At 38.5% G+C, this 22,152-nt stretch overlaps 1 protein-coding gene across 1 annotated transcript in view; it reads right to left on the bottom strand.

The window, feature by feature from the left end:
* Positions 1 to 22,152, bottom strand: part of RALYL (RALY RNA binding protein like) — a 358,668-nt gene that overhangs the window by 77,634 nt on the left and 258,882 nt on the right. Inside the window, exon 4 of the mRNA XM_045007780.1 lies at positions 3,086 to 3,118. Coding sequence (XP_044863715.1) covers positions 3,086 to 3,118 — 33 coding nt within the window. The remainder of the gene's footprint in view (positions 1 to 3,085; positions 3,119 to 22,152) is intronic.

A 22,152-nucleotide genomic window follows, 5' to 3' on the forward strand; every position in this document is an offset into this window, starting at 1 on the left:
GGCATATTTACCGCTAAGAGTCAAAGATCAATTAATTGCCAAAATTAGGCTATCCCATCCATACCATCCCTCCATAAATTTATCAAGCTTAGTCTTGAACCCAAATATGTCTTTTGCCCCCACTGCTCCCCTTGGAAGGCTGTTCCAGAACTTCACTCCTCTGATGGTTAGAAACCTTCATCTAATTTCAAGTCTAAACTTCCTGATGGCCAGTTTATATCCATTTGTTCTTGTGTCCACATTGGTACTGAGCTTAAATAATTCCTCTCCGTCCCTGGTATTTATTCCTCTGATATATTTATAGAGAGCAATTATATCTCCCCTCAGCCTTCTTTTTGCTTTAACTACACCTCTTTAAATTCACACCTTTAGTTAATTCAGACTAATTTTTCTGAATGTCCCTGTGTAGACAATCCGTGAGTCTCTGCCTATGCTCACCATAACTCCCACTGGGGCAGTTCAGCTCCTCATCACTTCTACACACATCTAATTAGCCGTTGGCATTTAGGTTGCTACATTTAATATCGCTTTGCACTAGCATGCACACATACAAATGCACAAAAGCAATCATGAAGATCCCTATTGGTCATTAGCCTAGACACAGGAATAATAATAAAAAAGTATAATTATCATTCGCCAGCGGTAAAATGAGAAGGTGCAAGCAAGTCTCCACTGCACAGCGGAGATCAACGAAAAGCTCACCTGCAGAACCAAATCATCTGTAAGCAACCAAAATTAATTTAGATAGCTGCTTTGTCCTACTCTAAATGTAAGGAACATTACAGGGTACACACGTGCTATTCTAATTAAGGTTGAGTCAGCAACTCTATAACAAAGGCTTAATGTAGTTTCAGGGGTTTGTGGCTTCAACTGTCAATCTGGGCTGAAACTTGCAATCCAACGTCTCAGCATGGGAGCAAAGTCTCTGAACAAGTTAAAATAAAAATCAGTTTGCAATTAGGTGGAGTAAATCCCTGACTCAGCACTAAGAAGGAGACCTGTTTTGCTCAGGCCTATGACTCAGCAAGTCTGCTTCTTCCTGGCTATGTAGAAATTGCAAAAGGCAAGTATTAGGTAAGGAAGTTACAGATGAGGGAAGTTTTTGCATTTTGACATATGATAATTACAACTGAGGAAAACAATGTCATATAAAAGGAGGTGCCTCAGACAAACCTCTGCACAGTTCTGCATAGAGCCTAGGTTTCATTGTTCAGATGATCCCTCCTGGGAAGCAGCTAGTTTGAGCAGTAAAATCACAGAGTTGTTATGTTGTGTTGGGGGTAAATTGACTCTACAGAGTGGTAGCTAAAAACAAATGCAGTATTGTCAACCCCAAACATTCAAAAATCATGATAGTCTCCCAAAATTATGCGCTTATAACTTATTAATTATGAGATATTTTTCTTTATCTGCCTTCTGGTTTTTGAGCCTCTATGGTACACGTGTGCCAAGTTTTGTTTTTTTTCCTACAGCCAAAAAGGATATAAACTTATTTTTTAAATGAAAACAGAGATTTTCATCTAATCACCTGACTTCAGAAGCTGAGGCTTTGAGAAAAACACCAAATATCATGGTAATTGATAAATTGTGAGAATTAGCCACACAAATTGGTGAAACAATTCATTTGGTCATTTCAGATTATGCCGGTGCAAGAATAAGAAGAAAGTTAAAAAAACATTTTATTCACTTTAGACATTTCTGAGCACCTAAGGAAAAAAAAACAAATTAAATTATATGTCAAAAGTAAAAAAAATAAAAAAAAGTGTGCAATTAATTCAAGATATGACCAAACAAATCTTCGTTTCTGCCGTATAAAATAACTAAGAAAGATTAGGCATAATCTGGCATACACTGATGCGTGTAATTTTATTCATGCAACAATCCCATTTTCATCATTGAGACAATTTATAGGAGTTGGGTTATTTGTGGACAGAAATGTTTGCAGAATCTGGTCCCTATTTTCACTACATTTTTTACTCCATGACTAACATGCTTCTTTTGTTTGCTTTTATTTTATATATACAGATTATGGAGCATTTCTTGACTCCTTGGTTTTATACTATGGTTTGGAAGTTACAGATCATTTATGTGCTCAGATTAGCTCTTACCTGACTACTTTGCATCAGGACCCTTTGCCTGTTGTATATATTCTTAGCAGTATACAATACTACAGTTTTGAGGACTGAGAAACAAGGAGAAAGCATGAGGGAATGAGAAGAGACCAAGAAGACAGAATTGGATAGAAAAAAACAGTGAAGTGGAAAGAAGAAAGAGAGAAAACAGTGCGTTAGAGTAGATTTAGAGAGAAGTGATACTGATACAGGGAAGGCAGACTAAGAAGAGTGTAGCTGTGACTCAAAAATACAATACTAATACTTACCTTACAAACATAGGTGCATTTACTAAGTGAGTACTGTTTTCCAGAATACAACATATTTAACAATAATGTTTTAAACAGATGAATCAATTGCTTGAATTAACAAAGTATGAAAATTGGTGACAGTGCATGTGAGGTTACAAGTTTTATAACTGTTTTTAATACACATACCAATATAGACATGGTTCATAAACTTGAAAAGATCTGATTTTATATTTTATAAATTTGAATGTAAAACAGCAATATTTACAAATAGTTTATCAACTTATTTTTGCACTAGTAGAGACATTTTAAAAACAGCATGTTAATTGTATTAAAAATACTGTCAAAATTAATACTAAATTAATAGATACTATTTGATAACATGAAATTCATATTAACTGATAGAACAACATCAAGACAACTAATACAACAGTTGTCCACAAGAGCATCATCTAACATATATGTAAAATTTCCTCTGTTCATTTCAGTTAATCAACAAAAACAAAATATTTTTTGTCATGTTTGGGTGGAAGGAGAAATCAACGTCTGCTGACATTTACTGATTAAAATCTATGCTTTCCAAGCTTAGGTATAGTAATGAATGACTATTTACATGAGAGAACTTAACATTTCAACATTTTATATTTTATTGGGTCTAATGGGGTTAACAATATTGTATAATTGTTAAAAATATATAGCGATATATACATATATAAACATACTCACCCAACAGACAGGAAAGGTTCCTTTGAATCAAGTCTGTTAAGAAAATAACAGATATTTAAAATATATATACATACACATATTATATTTTATAGCATTTAAATTATGGATTTAAAAGGCTCTAATGGATCTATTGCACTGGATATGGTGATAATGCACAATTTGGCAGTAATAGCAGATCATCAGGGGTCTGATCCAATTCCCACTGAAATCAGTTACAAAAGTCCCAATGACTTCAATTGGCAGAATGTTTACAAAGCAGCAAGCCTCAGGCCTGATCCAAACTAAACTCACTTCAGGGTGAATGTCACAGGAAGGCCACTTGACTTGATAAGCAGTGTAACAGGAGCATTTTCATCCTGGTCATATGTTCCCACTCCATGATGCCTACTTCCATGTGAAGTCAAATTCTTTTTGAATCTATGTTCCAGTTCAGGAAGATACTTTACTACTAAAGTATCTTCTGAATTTTAAGCTTAAAATTAAGCATATGTTTCAATATCTTCCTGAATTGAGGCCTTGCATGCTTTCTCCCTTGCCTTCCTGTTATGCCACATATCATCCATTTTGTAGAATGTCATCATCCTTTTAGCTCAGACACTTCTGGCAGATGCATCATGATAGCTTTGGTGTCCATAACATTAACTGGGTGTGAGGACCATTAGAACATGAGTGAAGGGCCCTGTGTAGAGAGGTTAAAAGAAAAACTCTAGAGACCTATTTTGAGAACTTAGGTGAAATATAAGTGGTACATAAACTACATGTAGACCCTCTGTACCTGGGTCAATTTCATTTGTAAGAGAGTACTACAAACAATAAAATATAAAAAACAAAACAAACTCTACTAAAATATTTGTCAGTGTCTTTTTAATAACAATGTTAACCTAAAAGAAATGGTGGCATATCTCTGGAACTGAACACCTTAACAACTACAAATCTCCATACAAATCCAACCACACTAAACAAAAATACTACAAAATAATGTATTTCTAAAAATCTACTCTCTCCCCACCCCACAATTTTATTATGTAGATGATATATTAAAGATTTATTCAAAACAAAATTAGGTTTAGTACAAACGTTTATAATAATCTAGCCAGAAGCTTGTTTTCAAAGATGTGCTCATCATAGTGCATTCTAAAGACAGTCAACTTCAAGTATTACATTTACTTTTAATAATGTTCATCAACTTTTGCAAAGCATTTAATTCTCGGGAAGAGGTTTCTAAGATTACTGGTGGGAACGCTTAAATGCCTGTCTTGCTCTTGACTGTTGGATGCAATATACTTGAAATATAGTTTCCTGGGACTGAAACCTGAGATTTTAATGCAATTTTTACCCATTTGCTTTAAGTAAGGGTTGAGTAAATGCCAGAAACCCACCACAATATATTTTCTGTGCACGTTTCTCCCATCTCTCTAGCACTTAAGAATAGAGACATCTGTCTCCATGGCAGCGTCTGCCCTTTTCAAGACTGCATTACCTTTACTGCAAAACTCCCTGGACAGTCACTAGTGCCTGTCAAGTTCCTTGCCAAGCTGACAGGAAACAGGATGGTGACTGAGGGCCTCCATATAGATGGCCGTGGCTTCCTCCCAGATGATCCATATTTTGGGGGTGTGTCCTGTGGCTCCATCTGTAAGGTGCAAGTCCTGTTCCCATTATGAATAAAACAGATAGAAACTCTGTGATGATCCTTACAGAGTTTCCTTATCCCTTATCATCCCACCAGTGGGTTTTACCACACCAGGGGGTGATCCAGCCCTCATAAGAATCTCATAAGATTTGGCCTCTGATATTTTCTTCATAACAGTAAGATGAAAGAGAACGGAAAGCACATCTGTGTTTTTGTGCAGTCTTACAGCAACAATTTTGTCATGAGGAGAGCTCTGGGACATCAGTGTTCTGATGAAGGACATAATCTGGTGGGTATAATACATAAAGGAAATGTTTGAGGTAACACTCTCTGGATAAAATACTGCAATTAAAAATCTATTTGAAATGCATTCTCAAGATGGAATTCAATTTGCTTTAACTGTGCTGGCCTAAGTTTGACCCCCTATATATATTTGACTAAATGCTTTTAGATAATATGCAGCATTATTTTAAATTAGTTCAAGTGTTCCAGGTAATAAGGGAATACAATCATCCATTGGCCTTTTATTTTAAATAGTAATTCAGTGCATACCAAATTAATATAAAGGATCTAAAACTGAAACACCATGTAAAAGAATATACTACATCTCCTTTAGTGGCAGTATTGATCTATCCATGGATCAATTATTACTTCCTTCCCAGCAACTCAGTACCCAAAATTCCTCAGAGTTTGAAAGCATTCTTATATAGCTAAGAGTGACACATCCTAAAAGGTAATCCTGGATGGCAGCAGAAGAAGTTGGGATATTTCTTCAGCAGACAAACTATTAGAAGAGGAGTGTTTGCTCTTAAGAAGAAAAACAAAAGGATTAAAACCTAAAAGAATGCAGGAATACTATAACTGAAATAAATAAATAAAAATACAATAATGTTTTTAAAATAATGTAGTAATAGTAATGACACAGTGAAATGATATATTTTATAACCTGTGATATGTTGCAATGTATAAAATCTTGGTGCTAGAACCTTTCTGATTTGCAATGTTTTTATCACCCATAACCTGCAGTGCTCATGGGGGGAAAAAGTATTATGAACGGGAATCTCAATAGCACATATATACTTTTTTAACACTTTGCATGATTCTTGGCCTATTTTCAGTTGGCCTAGTGACACAACTAACTTGATCCCATGTACATCCAATGATACCTTTGTCATGCATTAGATGTACTACTTTTCCAAAGTTTCTAAAAAAATCATACACATTATACTATAAAAACTAGAATAATGCAATATATGTCAACAGTCTCTACAATGATCCCTACAACCTGTCAACAAATCATATATAGGGGACTGGAAAAGCCTGAGGTATACTCTAAACCTTTAACCTAAGCATAATTGTTCTAGTTAAGATTACAGGCAAGATCCTTTTTATATCTGGGACACAACCCAACATACATAAATCAATTTCATTTCAGGCTAAACCATCCCCTCTCTCCTTCCCAAACTCTATTTACAGGAAATTTGGATACATCATTGACAACATCATTATTGCACATAGGCAAATAGAATTCAGCTAAGTGGTCCTCTAAGATAACTCATTTGGAATCAATATATGCTTACTGCTGATTCATTCGTACATTCATAACTAAGGATGGACAAAAACCACTAATGTTGTATTTCTGTTTGCTACCTTATTCTGCTACCTCAAGTGTGACAAAACAGTCTACTCTGGACCAAACAAAGCAAAGTTCAGAAACTAAGACCAAGATTTCCAAAAATTACTCCTGATTTTGTACGTCAAACTTGAGAACAAATTTCAGAGGGTAGGTAACTCAGCATTTTCTGAAAATAAGGCTCCTTTCAGGTGTACTGCCTCAGGAAATCGAGTTAGACTCTATTGTTGATGTCAGCTCATCTGGATTTACAGCCTAAAATACTGATTCCATTTTACCTAGCGCCAGCAGCTACATTGGCATACATAGTTTTCTGCTGCTTTAATAGAGTCTGTTATGTCCTTGAAGTGGCCAAAAGGCTTCTGAAAGACTTTTCATGTTACTTCTATAGAACATCTAGCAATACAGGAAAGCAGTATAGCACCAAAGAGAACATACAACTATACAAGAGCTTGTTCCAAAACCATGGAGGAAACTCTAAAAGACATCATTCAGTGGAGCATACTTACACTTACATCATGTTCCAACTGGGACCCTGACTTTGCAAATAATGATATGCAAATTGGCCAAAAGAAGGCTAAAAACTGTTTGAAATGGGCCACCCTCATTACCACTACAGAAGTGATTTTTCCTCCCTTGGTATCTACTGTTAATTGAATTGTCTTGTTAGACCGACCCCCTCACTTGGTAAGGCAGCTCCCATCTTTTCATGTACTATGTATATATACCTGCTACTGTATTTTTCACTCCATGCATCTGATGAAGTGGGTTCTAGCCCACGAAAGCTTATGCCCAAATAAATTTGTTAGTCTCTAAGGTGTCACAAGGACTCCTCGTTGTTTTTGCTAAAAATGTGTCACTTGCTAATATAGGGTGGCTGTTGATGTGCAAAACCAGGCAAATGGCTCTTAGGCCTGTGATATGCAATACAGGGTTTGAACTTAGTTCCTCCTCCTCCTCTTCCTTTTGCTTTAGGGCAATTGCAACAGTACTGTGATCTGGAGGATGTGAACAGTTAATTCCTCTGATAGGAATCTAACAGTTCAACTTTATATTGAGCTTTCCAACTATTTGTTGTTTGCTTATCGATGACCAAAGAAAAGTTACCACAAGTGCAGGTTGGACATTTTTCATCTAAACTTCTTTTTTTAATGCAATTTTTGTAAAAATCAACACATTTAGAAAAACATGTTGACTTTGATGAAAATTTCCAAGGCAAAAAGATTTTTTGAAGCAAAACTATTTTTGTTTTGGAAAATTTTCATAAGAACATAAGAATGGCCATACTGGATCAGACCAAAGGTCCATCTAGCTATTGCACTATTAGTAGTGACATGCCATAAAGTAAAATAATATAAAAAGATTTAAAAAACAGAAATTAATTTCAAACTGAAAAACTAAAATTCTAAACTGAAATTCTGAAATTTTCCAAAATGAAAATGTTCTGAAATGGAAATTTTTCAGAAGTTCTGTTTCACGGGACATTTTGAAAACAGTATTTTTTTTTCATTCCCCTTATTTCTATTTGGAACAAAAACAATTTAAAAAAGTCTGTATTTCCTGCAAAATGGAAATTCCAATTTTTGACCAGCTCTAGTTACCACTCAAATGACGACTCAGAATATATTTTGAATTAGTGCACCATTCATGGCTACTGGATTCTGACCCTGAGAAATCTTCCCAATGAAAGTTTTGTGAAATCTGATACTTTTATTCAAAAAGTTTTATTTTTGACAAATCAGCATTTTCTGATAAAAAATCTTAATTGAAAAATTCCTGACCAGCCCTATTCTGGAACGTTTTACATTTTCCCGTGGTTCCTATAAACAGCATTATAATGTTGGCAATTTGTATTATAGAGCATTTTCATATTCCTTGAAGCATTAACTACTGGTCTGTACCATAAGCAGAATACTGGACTAACTGCACTCAAGGTGTGCAGGATGTTAAGTTTTCAGGATGAAGATGAAAGGGGTACATGGAATGTTTGACAGTCACAACATTTTTTACCAACATGTTAAGTAATTTTAAAATCTTTCCCTTAGTGCTATGGGTAAAACTCTTGAAGAATTAAAGAATTAAATAAGTGCAGCATTTCATCTCTGTTCAATTTTCTCTGGGCTTTGTGCCATTAGGTGGTGACAGCTGTTTTAAAACAACAAAGAAATGAAGCATAATATTCTTTTCCTCATTAGCATAATAGAACAAATATTTTATTTGAATTTATACAAATCAAACATAAAAAAGCACCTTTCCAGGGATCTGGGCAACTTCGCCATATATTGAAAATGCAAATGCTAATGCAAACTAAAGTAAGCCAAACAGCTTCCCTAAAACATGAAAGAAAACAGAAACCGAAACTCTCCAGCCCTCAAATACCATCCCACAGTGCAACTCCTCCTTTTCCAAGTGAAAAGTGCTTTGCAATAGATTTGGGGTGCTTTTTTAAAAAGCAGCTGAGTGGTTTAGGAGCCTAATTCCATTTTCATAGAATCATAGAATCTCAGGGTTGGAAGGGACCTCAGGAGGTCATCTAGTCCAACCCCCTGCTCAAAGCAGGACCAAACCCAACTAAATCATCCCAGCCAGGGCTTTGTCAAGCCTGACCTTAAAAACCTCTAAGGAAGGAGATTCTACCACCTCCCTAGGTAACCCATTCCAGTGCTTCACCACTCTACTGGTGAAAAAGTTTTTCCTAATATCCAACCTAAACCTCCCCCTCTGCAACTTGAGACCATTACTCCTTGTTCTGTCATCTTCTACCACTGAGAACAGTCTAGAGCCATCCTCTTTGGAACCCCCTTTCAGGTAGCTGAAAGCAGCTATCAAATCCCCCCTCATTCTTCTCTTCTGCAGGCTAAACAATCTCAGTTCCCTCAGCCTCTCCTCGTAAGTAATGTGCTCCAGCTCCCTAATCATTTTTGTTGCCCTCTGCTGGACTTGCTCCAATTTATCCACATCCTTCTTGTAGTGTGGGGCCCAAAACTGGACACAGTACTCCAAATGAGGTCTCACCAGTGCTGAATAGAGGGGAATGATCACATCCCTCGATCTGCTGGAAATGCCCCTACTTATACAACCCAAAATGCCATTAGCCTTCTTGGCAACAAGGGCACACTGTTGACTCATATTCAGCTTTTCATCCACTGTAACCCCTAGGTCCCTTTCTGCAGAACTGCTGCCCAGCCATTCGGTCCCTAGTCTATAGCAGTTCATGGGATTCTTCCGTCCTAAATGCAGGACTCTGCACTTGTCCTTGTTGAACCTCATCATATTTCTTTTGGCCCAATCCTCTAATTTGTCTAGGTCCCTCTGTATCCTATCCCTACCCTCCAGCTTATCAACCACTCCTCCCAGTTTAGTGTCATCTGCAAACTTGCTGAGGGTGCAGTCCACACCATCCTCCAGATCGTTAATGAAGATATTGAACAAAACCGGCCCCAGCACCGACCCTTGGGGCACTCCACTTGATACCGGCTGCCAACTAGACATGGAACCATTGATCACTACCCGTTGAGCCCGACCATCTAGCCAGTTTTCTATCCACCTTACCGTCCATTCATCCAGCCCAGACTTCTTTAACTTGCTGGCAAGAATACTGTGGGAGACTGTATCAAAAGCTTTGCTAAAGTCCAGAAATAGCACATCCACTGCTTTCCCCTCATCCACAGAGCCGGTTATCTCATCATAGAAGGCAATTAGGTTAGTCAGGCATGATTTGCCCTTGGTGAATCCATGCTGACTGTTCCTGATCACTTTCCCCGCCTTTAAGTGGTTCAGAATTGATTCCTTGAGGGCCTGTTCCATGATTTTTCCAGGGACTGAGGTGAGACTGACTGGCCTGTAGTTCCCTGGATCTTCCTTCTTCCCTTTTTTAAAGATGGGCACTACATTAGCTTTTTTCCAGTCATCCGGGACCTCCCCCGATCGCCATGATTTTTCAAAGATAATGGCCAATGGCTCTGCAATCTCATCGGCCAACTCCTTTAGCACCCTTGGATGCAGCACATCCGGCCCCATGGACTTATGCTCGTCCAGCTTTTCTAAATAGTCCCAAACTACTTCTTTCTCCACAGAGAGCTGGTCACCACCTCCTCCCCATACCGTGCTGCAGAGTGCAGCTGTCTGGGAGCTGACCTTGTCTGTGAAGCATTGAGTACACTAGCTTTCTCCACATCCTCTGTCACTAGGTTCCCTCCCTCATTCAGCAAGGGGCCCACACTTTCCTTGACTTTCTTCTTGTTGCTAACATACCTGAAGAAACCCTTCTTGTTACTCCCAGCTAGCTGCAACTCCAAGTGTGATTTGGCCTTCCTAATTTCACTCCTGCATGCCTGAGCAATACTTTTATACTCCTCCCTGGTTATTTGTCCAATCTTCCACTTCTTGTAAGCTGTTTTTTTGTGTTTAAGACAAGCAAGGATTTCACTGTTAAGCCAAGCTGGTCGCCTGCCATATTTACTTTTCTTCCTACACATTGGGATGGTTTGTTCCTGCAACCTCAATAAGGATTCTTTAAAATACAGCCAGCTTTCCTCAACTCCTTTCCCCATCATGTTATTCTCCCAGGGGACCTTGCCCATCAGTTCCCTGAGGGAGTCGAAGTCTGCTTTTCTGAAGTCCAGGGTCTCTGTTCTACTGCTCTCCTTTCTTCCTTGTATCAGGATCCTGAACTCGACCATCTCATGGTCACTGCCTCCCAGGTTCCCATCCACTATTACTTCCTCTACTATTTCTTCCTTGTTTGTGAGCAGCAGGTCAAGAAGAGCTTTTCCCCTAGTTGGTTCCTCCAGCACTTGCACCAGTTTTCAAAAGTAACGTAGACACTTAGGAGTCAAAGTCCCATTGAAAGTGGATGCTACGTCTCTTGGGTGCTTTTCAAAAGTTTACCCTGGGGATATTTCAGACCAAAGGTCCTATCTAATAATATAACTCTGGATGCTCTTATTGTCCATATTAATGTCTTTTCTGCTACTGAAGCCTGCTAAGGCTTTTGGACTCAATCATAACTTGTAGTTTGAGTTCCACAGTTTAAGTATGTGTATTATAAATTATTAAAGCAAGATAGGAGCAATAAGTCCATCAGAGGCCAGAAGTTTTACATCTACCATAGTTTGAGCTGAAGGGGCACATATTAGGACCAATATATTTAGGCTTGGCAGAATTCTATTTTTATTTTTTATAATTTTGAGTAACAAATGCCACACCGGAGAACAACAGATTAAAGCTCTAGGCCCAAGTTGCCTTGCCCTGCCACACGTGCAAATAGATGTTTACCAACCTTTAGTGATTAAAAACTTAATCCTTCCAAGCCTATATATATTCAGCAAAGGCAAATGTATATATATATTGCATACACAGGGCTACTTTTAGCCAAAGTTTAATTCTCACTGATGCCAGTGGAGTTAGATAATGGAAGCATTTGGCCCATAGACTGGTGATGAACTATCACCTAAAGGAAGTGGTTGTCCTTCTAATGGGCAGTGCCATTGTGACCTTCCATTTGTCAGTACAATCAGGGATTAAAAGTGCACATTTTTAACAGTGAGGGTAATGCACCACAAGGGAATAACTTACCTAGGGTGTGGTGGATTATCCATCACTTGAGGTCTTTAAATCTTTCTACAAGATATGTTATAAATCAAACAGAAGTTATAGGCGTGTTGCAGAAATTACTGGGTGAGGTTCTATGGCCTGTACAGGTCAGGAAAGATGATCACAGTGGTCCTTTTTGACCTTAAAATCTATGAATAAAGAAAGATTGAGTGGAGGGGAAGTGCAGTTCTTCCTTCTGTTTTGGGTTTGAAAGAGCAGTTCTGGCCCTACATCTCCCCTTCCTCTTTGGCCACTTCAGTGAGAGTTCCACTTCCGGTTTCAACCTACTTTAACTATGAAGTGCAACTAATGTGTTCCAAAGAAGGATTTTGGGATAGGGATGGGTGGGACAGGGGTAATTATGTGAGGAACGCTGAACTTGAGGTCACATGTGTTATTGCACTTTAGATAACACAAGATGGCAGATGCTTCATCTTACATGGAAATAAGAAGTTGTTGTCTTAGGTTCTGCCACTTATTCACTATGATTTTTTTTTTAAATCTTCTGCCCTGTTGTACTATATCGACAATGAAAGATGCACTTTGATAATTTTTAGAGCCTTTCTGTCTAAAAATCATAATTGATTCAGTATATTAAATAAAAGCAACAAAGAGTCCTGTGGCTCCTTATAGACTAACAGACATATTGGAGCATAAGCTTTTGTGGGTGAATACCCACTTCGTCAGAGGAATATATTAAATAATGTTCACAACCTACATGGCACATTTTAGTTGTGAACTATTTATTGACTTAAAAAAAAATAAACTTCTGTTTATTTATAGATACATTTTAAAATAATAAAGTTACCCTTTCACTGTCAGATTCTATTTACACAGATTATTAGTATTTCCAGGATGTGATTATGGTAAATTGCCATCTAGTCTTTGACTGATGAGGAGTAATAAATTATATTTTTACCCATATCATCTGATTCCTGACACATAAAAATAAATTATTTAAAAGAAATAATACTTAGGTTGTTTTCTTCACAGAGCACGAAGCTGTGATCAGTTTTTACCTCAGCTCTTAGGAGAAATCTTGCCAACAAGAGAATAATCTTACATTATATCTTACATTGTCAAGTTTCAAGCTCAGACTGATTTTTCAGTGATGGTGAATACAGTGATAGAGAGCACTAGAGATTGATAATGGCCTAGTTACATCCTACAGGGGAAAGCAAACAACATCCCAATTTTCTCTATTAAAAAATTCCCATTTGTTGCAGCCACCATGCTGAGAGACAAATGAGAAGATGTGGGTAGGCCCTTCCCACTTTAGCGTTTTGAAGATAGAAGGCAGAGAGATGGGTGAATACATAACATTCTTCAAATAATCCATTACGAAAAGGACAGGACATTTTCTGAAAAACACTCCAGGTGAACATACATGCCTATGATAAGCCAACCTATACAGCTGGGTGAATAATTGAAAAAATATCACAACATTCACTGACTAAATTATTCAACAAATGTTTTTTGACCAGGTCTGTCTGTCTGCCTATCTGAGGGTTTTCTATAGGACTCCTTTTTGTGGTAACTAAGCACTTAAAGCAGGACTAAGTTTCTGAAACAGATATAACATATTGGACACACTGTAGAGTGTGCAGTATTCATTTAATGTACCTTGTCAGGCTGTGTTTTGAACGGGATGTAGTGTTCTGGGTTTTAGAGGTCAGCACAGGATAAAGCCTCTTATGTGTCCTTTTTAATATCTCCTGTCACTTTGTATAAATGTACGTTTGTGACAGATATATAAATCATATACTCAGATATAGCAATTTTTCTATTGAACCTCTGAACCTAGTTATACAATTTGTAAACATCAAATCCTTGACATCAGTATAAGTTGCAGGCACCCCATTCCTCAGGACTTTGTTCAATTAGGAATAAATTGTGGATGTTCCTCAGTTATGACTGCACATATGATATTGGAGGTAGTTAGAGGATAATTCTTCCTGTCCATATCAATTTTCATATCAGCTAAGGGTTGGGATGAATGATGAGTCAGACAAAACTGGTTTTGACAAATCAACAACATATAACTTGTCTTGTTGGATAGAAGGATGGGCTTTTGATATAACAAAAGGAAGGCATTTTCTATAAAGGAAGAAGGGGATTAGCTAACCCTTGTCTCTCCTTGCCCCCACTTCACTAAAGGTGTAACCTGAATATTTGGCATGTAGAAAGGCTAAAAACAAAAAAATCATATAAAGTTCATTTAACAATGTAACATTTTTGGATAGGTAGAACAAAACATAGCTTATGCTCAAAAGTTACCTAGCAGAGCTTTCTGTACTATTAGACTAGGGGAATATATTTTGTGCCTGGCCTTTAATGTTATTTCCTTTATATACCTATACATTATCAGTAACATTTGCTTTTATTTAAGACAACCTGAACTGGGAGATGGATTCTTTTAGGTGAAGATGAGTATTGACAAGTGCCTCAGAGAAAAACAGAGCTCTGCACTCAAGGAAGGCAAGCTCAGATTTTATGGGTAATGGTCTGGTTGCATGGGCATGGTTGAAGGAGGATTGCCAGCCATCCACCCTAAACTGACAGAAAGGAGTATTAATAAAGTCAGTGTCACTGGGGAGACACAAAGAGCATAAACTGAATTTGCTCTGCATACCACAAATGTATAGTATTCTGCTCCACCCATGGCAAAACTTGTCCCAAGCTCTATTACAAAAGGCATTCATTAACTCTAAGGACATTCTTTTCTTTCTGAAGATGACATCCTCAACTTCAATTCCAATCACCTTTCTGTAAATAGAGAATTTGTTCATTTCAGTGTTCTCATTCTTGTAGCAAAAGGAAGCAAACTCTAGAGGAAAAAAGGCAACCCTTTACCACTGCTGTCATTTTCAATCTGCTTATCTTGTCTGCTAATAGTTGCTAAATCCTGCAAAAAACTAGCTTCCCAAAAACAGTAACAGTGTGGGAATAAATATACTCAGCCATCTTTCTTAGGATTCTGTCTCTTGACCACTTCAATCATTTTTTGAAGAAAGTGGACATTCATTGACCACCTGAATCAGAGTATGACAAAATCAATAAGCACATGTCTAAAAAATTCTGGAATGAGTTAATCAGAGTAGGCTGAAGAAAATAGTGGTGTTTGAGCTAATGCAAACAATCAGTACTACCTTGCTGCATGCCTGTTTATAGTCACGGATTGATGAAGGTTAATGCCTACATGCCTTTCGAGAATCCCCAGGGTAGAGGGTTAATCTTGCTTTCCCTCAGTGACACTGTGACAGATGCTATGGACCCATGGAATATTCAAACACTATTTTTTATCTATTTTATAAATTTTATATATATCTTTATGGGTTAGTGGCTGTATTCCTGATTCAGTGGGGGTTTAGGGGCCACAGGGTTTCCTGCTGGAACTAAAATCACTGCAGGGTAATCATTGCAAATCCAAAGGCAGCTAACAAGTGTGGAGAAGTCTCATAACCTGGTTTGGTCTGATTGAAGAGGCCCAGCAAATAAAGAATTGAAAACTGTATATACTGACCATTGTGATGTTTGGAGAGAGGTCACTCTCCCCTGATCCAAAAACTGACATGGAACTATGAGTTAGACCTTATGGATAGGGCCTGCAGTACTTAAGAACCTGCCAAGGTTCCACATGGAAGATTGGTCACTCCTGGTAAGCTAGACACATGTATGAGCTATTGATTGTTTTCAAGACATGCTTTCTCCATAATGCTTTTATTCTGAATAAGTGATATTTTGCTTCATATGAGCTAGCTAGTCACTAGTTAACCCTGCCATTGTTCCTGAGAGAACAGGACTGCTGCTGCTGAACTTAAGTCAAACCTGCTGAGATAAACACAATGACTTATAGCAAGGGTGGGCAAACTATGGCCCGTTGGTCGGATCTGGCCTGCAAGCTGTTTTAAGCTAGCCCATGAGGTCCTGCTGGGGTGCTGGGTCGTGGGCCGCACCACACGGCTCGGTCCTGCTCCGGCACTCCAGCTGCGGCTCTGGGGCCGGGGCTGCACCACGCCGCTTCTGGAAGCTGTGGCTTGGCCCCAGTCCAATGATCAGGGGCTACTCCATGCATAGGAGTCGGAGAAGGGACATGCCACTGTTTCCGGGAGCCACTTGAGGTAAGCACCGCTTGGAGTCTGTACCCCTGAGCCTATCCCCATGCCCTCAACCCCCTTCCTCAGCCCTGATTCCCCTCTCATCCTCTGAACCCCTCAATCCCAGCATGGAGCACTCTCCTGCACCCTAAACCTGTCATTCCCAGCCCCACCCCAGAGTCTGCACCTCCAGCTGGAACCTGCACCCCTTCCCACACCCACACCCCAGCCCTGTTCCTCCCTCTGAATCCCTCGGTCCCAGCCCAGAGCATCCTCCTACACCCCAAACTCCTCATCCCCAGCCCCACCTCAGAACCCACACCCCATCCAGAGCCCTCTCCCCAACCCCAATTTTGTGAGCATTCATGGCCCGCCATACAATTTCTATTCCCTGATGTGGCCCTCAGGCCAAAAAGTTTGCCCACCCCTGAATTACAGGCATCTGTGGCCTAAGTTCCTGGTCTGCAGAGGATTGCAGGATCCTGCCCCTAGAAAGGCGATGGCTAGAGATCTGAAACCTAAGTGAGGTGCCCTCAAGCAGGCATGAAGGGGCCAGAAGGTGTAGTTACCTCAGCAACTGTGACAGACACTACCAATAAAATAACTGGTGACTTGCTACACTGTCAAAATATGATTCATGTTTTCATGCTATGCCCTTGAATAATCTCACTTTGTAGGACTGGATTAAATAATACATACATTTTGACACCAGTAGATATTTTTAAACTGTTCATTTCCCAGAAGCCCTATAACCACATCACTCATCTTTATGAATCCATTTCTTACATCTGTTAGTAAATATTAATAGTTTATAATTCTTTTTATATTAAACTCTCATGATTTCTTGACCAGACATCCCTGAATCTTTTCTGTGTTAGCCAGCGATGCTGGCTAAACTCTAATGTTAAAGATGGTTTTATTCTGGAGAAATTAATGTCTTTGTCCTAGTAGGCCTGTACTTTAGTATCCATCCTGTTTTACTCTGAACTTTAGCTGAACCTAGTGTGTTATCAATAAACTGAATTTTAGTTGGACCATAGTGTGTTATTAAGTAAATGGATTGTGTCCTTTTGTGATCAAATGAACCCCTGTATTCAAACCCTACACACTGTTGTAATAATCTTTCTACAAAATGTGCCTTATGAGGTATCATTTGAAAACGAATAGTCAATAATATCAGGGTGAAATGTGTATAGCAACATTATATGTAAAGTTATAAACATGAAGTGAAATTAGGTCTGAAATATGTTTACCAGACAAGTATGGGTAAACTCGTTTCCCAAACGCAAAGGACAAGCTGACAGCTCTAGCCAGATGTCATCACAGATGATGGACAATCACCTATCAAATGGCCATTCTTTGGCAAGGGAGGAGGGCGGGAACAAAGAGATCTGCCTCTTAGCAAACAATAGCATGAAAGCTCTTTCACCATGAGACTCCACAACTCCACCCTCAGAGCAGGAATGAACTTTATCTAGGGCAGTGCCTCTCAATCTTTCCAGACTACTGTACTCCTTTCAGGAGTCTAATTTGTCTTGGATACCTTCAAGTTTCACCTCACTTAAAAACTACTTGCTTACAAAATCAGACCTAAAAATACAAACGTGTCACAGCACACCATTACTGAAAAATTGCTTACTTTCTCATTTTTACCATATAATTATAAAATAAATTGATTGGAATATAAATATTGTACTTACATTTCAGTGTATAGTCGTATATAGAGCTGTACAAACAAGTCATTGTCTGTATAAAATTTTAGTTTGTACTGACTTTCCAATTGCTTTTTATGTTGCCCATTGTAAAACTAGGCAAATACCTAGATCAGTTGATGTACCCACTGGAATACCTCTGCGTACCCAAGAGGTACAAGTACCCTGGTTGAGAACCACTGATCTAGGGGGTAACCTTCAGGAAAATGCAGTTCCAAAGGGAAGATTGGACTATAAAGTGAGGGCAAAAACAACCCATTCATGTCTCACTCTTACAACTAAAACGACAAAAGAAACCACCCCATTTGACTTTGGGAGTGATCCTGGCCTGAAATTTGGTCAGCCCTGTTGCTGGGAGCACGTAGTAAGAATTTTACCTTGAAACACATCTAGTTGCTAAGCTTAGGACTAGAAAATGTTTTCTTTTTATTTCTCTTTAACTATTTCTAACTTTAATACCTTATACTTGTACTCACTTAAAATCTCTCTTTGTAGTTAAATAAACTTGTTGTATTCTTTAATCAAAACTAATCCAGTGTTGTCATTAAACTAGACTGTGTGGCTAACACCATTTATGGTAGCCAACTGTTGTATATTGATCCACTAACAAATCTGGATTGTCCAGGAGAGGACTGGGGAGTGCAGAACACACATTTTGGGGGAAAATCTGGGACTGAGAGTGTGTTGGGGTCACCCTGCAAATGTAACCCAGGCTGGTGAAAGCCAGAGTCTGACTGATGGTAGCTGGCAGGCTGCAGCTATACACAGACACTCAGGGTGTGAACTGCATGCTGAAAAACTATTTGTGAGCAGCCCAGGTGGGAGCTATGGCAGCAAAGTATGGGAGGCACCCCAGTTTGCAGGGTAGTGGTGACTCATCCCCTCACTGGTCTGGATTGCACCCCAGAATGTCATACCTTTTTACTCTAAACTCTTGACCTTTAGGGAAATGTCCAAAAGGACCCACTTGTAACCTATACGGGGAAGATGTTTTGTGTAATTAATAAAATAATCTCTGAAGAATGCTTTTAGCTGATCAGGAATTAATCTAACAGATGCTTTCTATCATAATGACTTGGTTTTAGATATCCTTGAATTGATAAAGTAGTCTTTAGTTTATCGGTTATGTAAACCAGACACTAGGAAAAGAAGTCTGTATAAAACTTTCAGTTTGTGACTACCTGGAGGATGATGGGGTATTCGCAAGCAGTCAGCATAGATTTACCAAGAACAAATCATGCCAAACCACTTTGATTTCCTTCTTTGGCAGAGTAACTGATTTGGTGGATAGGGGGATTGCAGTGGACATAATATAACTGGACTTCAGCATAGCTTTTTACACAGTCCCACATGACATTCTGATAAGTAAACCGGAGAAATTCAGGCTCTACAGAACTGCCATTAAGTGGAGTACCGCAAATAGAGAATAATTATTAATGGAATGATGTCAGATTTGAGGAAGGTCTCAAGTGAGGTTCCACAGGGATCTGTTTGGGGTCCAGTGTCATCTTTATTAATGACCTGGGTATAGGTATAGAGAACATACTTATCAAGTTTGCAGATGACAAAAAGCTGGGAGGGGGCTGCCAATACTTGGGAAGATAAAGCTAAAAATTCAGAGGGATCTTGATAAATTGGAGAACTGGGATATAGACAATAAAATGAAATTCAACAAAGAAAAATGTAGGGTGTTACACACTTAGGGAATTAAAGCCAAATGCACAAATACAGAATGGGGAAAACTGGCTTGGCAGCAGAACTGCTGAGAAGGATCTGGGAGTTGTGGATCACAACCTCAATATAAATTAGCAATGTAACTGGACTTACTTTGTCTTGCTCCAACTCTCCTCCTTTCCCGTCCCTCACAGTCCCCTCACTCTATGCCTGCTCCTCTTATCCCCCCATCCCCTGTGCTGTATCCCTCACCCCTTCCCTTCCCTATTCTTTCAGTAAACTTTCATTGTGTTCCCTCCCCTCACCCACCAAGAGAAATTGTGGCACTAACATTATATTTGCTGTATCCCACTGTTCTCTCTGTTTGTGTGGTTTGCCCTTTGCCCGGCCCTGTGTCTATTTAGATTGTAAGCTCTTCAGGGCAGGCACTGTCTACTTTATCTATGTGTGTACAGTGCCTAGCACAATAGGTCCCCATTCTTGGTTGGCCCTTAGGCAATACCATAAGGAGCATAATTAATTAAAAAAACCCTAAAGTATTTATTGAATAAACTAACATCAGTACTGAATCATATCTGGATAGTTAGTGCATCTGAGAATGGTCCAGACAGTATCCAAAAACTTTAATCAGATAATACACTATAGGAGTATTTCACAACTAATACTGAACTATGAATAATCTGTTTTATAAATCCTCCTGTATGAGAGTCCAGTCTCTCCTTCTATACATCTATTTGCAATCATATTCTATAGCCCATTTCCTCTTTAACTCTGTGTACTCTAAATCTTCTCCTCAGGTACTATCCAACTGCTGGTTGAAAACTAGCAATCTCACACTTATTCAACCTCCCCATTTTTAACCTTTGTTTAATCACAAAATACCAAAGCTATAATCCAATCTCATATTTCTGCTGCCTTTTGAAGTCCCCTTGAACTGTGCCCTTACAGTGCCACATCAGCAACTCCAAGGCAAAATTATAGCCTGACATACAATTAGGAAGGTTATTGTTATGGGGGATCCAGTGCCTAATTATGGACCACAAATCTGTGCTCGGAAGCACAGCACTCCCTGGCATCCCTGATTGCTTGTTTAACTGCACCACTGAAGGCCTCATAAATTTTAACTTTTCTCATTTTAAGACAAGGAGTCATTGTGTGTTTCACATTAGCACAAGCATTCATTGTTTTATTCCAAAGGTCTCCTGTATACCCATCTTTTTTTAAGGTTCCTACAACATGAATATTACTAATCTACTACAAATACAGTTTCTAGCAGTGCAACCTTGCTATGACTCTAATATAAATGCATGACAGAATACCTGCTTCTGATTTTGCTTTATATATATATATATATATATATATATATATATTAGATTCTACTCTTTCATTTAACCTAGTAAAAGCACAGCTGAAGAACTACTGAATGAGTCAATTTTACTGTTAGGATTTGATGAGTAAGTTCCAGTTTCTCTTTTTTATTTTATTTTTTATTTCTTGAGAGAGTAGTGAGAAATTAGGAAGTAAAGATAATTGGCATTTTTATTGGGGAGATATACTCTCTCATACTCCTCCTTCTCTAATATCACTAAATGAGATCATTTATATAAAATACTAGCTCAATTTTGGGCCCTGCTTCTGCAAAAAATGCACATGCAGAATTCCCACTGTAATCAATGGAAATTTCATGTATACAGGACCTATAGTATTGGGCCCTCTTACTGTCTTATAAGGAAAAGATTGTTTGCCTGTCTGGCTATATGACTACTGTATATGGGTGGAAATCTAAGGACATCAATTATGTGTAACTCACTTCTCTAAATACTTCAGACCTTTCCAGAAGTTTTGGATTAGAAGCCAAAGAAGACTCCTTGGAAACTTCCTTCATTCTCATTATTAGCACAGATTTGATAAATAAAGGAGTCAGATGTTATTTAAATGGTATCAGAAGGTATTTTTTTCTGTCCCATTTAGATACAAACAACCAGAGATATCAAAAAGTCATTAGTTGTAATTTCTCAGCTATTTTTAATACAGATGCTGTATTCTGCTTTAGAATCTGCAGGAGACAAAGAAGGGAGAATGATCAGATTATAAATTAAAGCAAGTAGCTGGAGAAGGAGAGATTATAAGGAAACAAGGAAACAGGATGTATGCTTTCATAAAAAATGCTTATAAAGTACCTAATCTCTCATCATATCTGTGACATGGAGTCCAGGCTCTAGAATCTTGTGGGAGAAAAATTCTCAATCATGCAATACCACAAGCCTTCTTCTACCAAGGGGAAAAAGCATCAACAGCTGTGTGGAGGAGGAGCAGAGCTATTCTGCTAACTCAGGTAGGAGAGTCTCTATAGCTCTCATTCAGCAGAACTAAAAGGCTGAGACTTTCCCCACCTGGAAGGTGAAAAATATAGTGGGACAATATTCTGCAAGCTTTAAAGAATAAGTAGTTCAGGAGCACTGATCTGTTAATTGACAGGTATTTCACAAGGGGCTCTGCCTTAAAGGCCAAACAGAGCCAACAGCAAAAAGTTACTATTGAAGAATGGGTTATATATGAACATTTTCTAACTCAATATGCCATAGACCTGGTTCTCCATGACATCTTTATGGCTGTACCATTTTTGTCACTGTGGAGACAGCACTTCCTGATATAGGCAAAACTCCCATTGCATCCAATGTGAATTTTGCCTGCATAACAATTGCAAGATTGATGATAATTTT

The sequence above is a fragment of the Mauremys mutica genome, chromosome 2, assembly GCF_020497125.1.
Source record: "Mauremys mutica isolate MM-2020 ecotype Southern chromosome 2, ASM2049712v1, whole genome shotgun sequence".
Taxonomy (NCBI): domain Eukaryota; kingdom Metazoa; phylum Chordata; order Testudines; family Geoemydidae; genus Mauremys; species Mauremys mutica.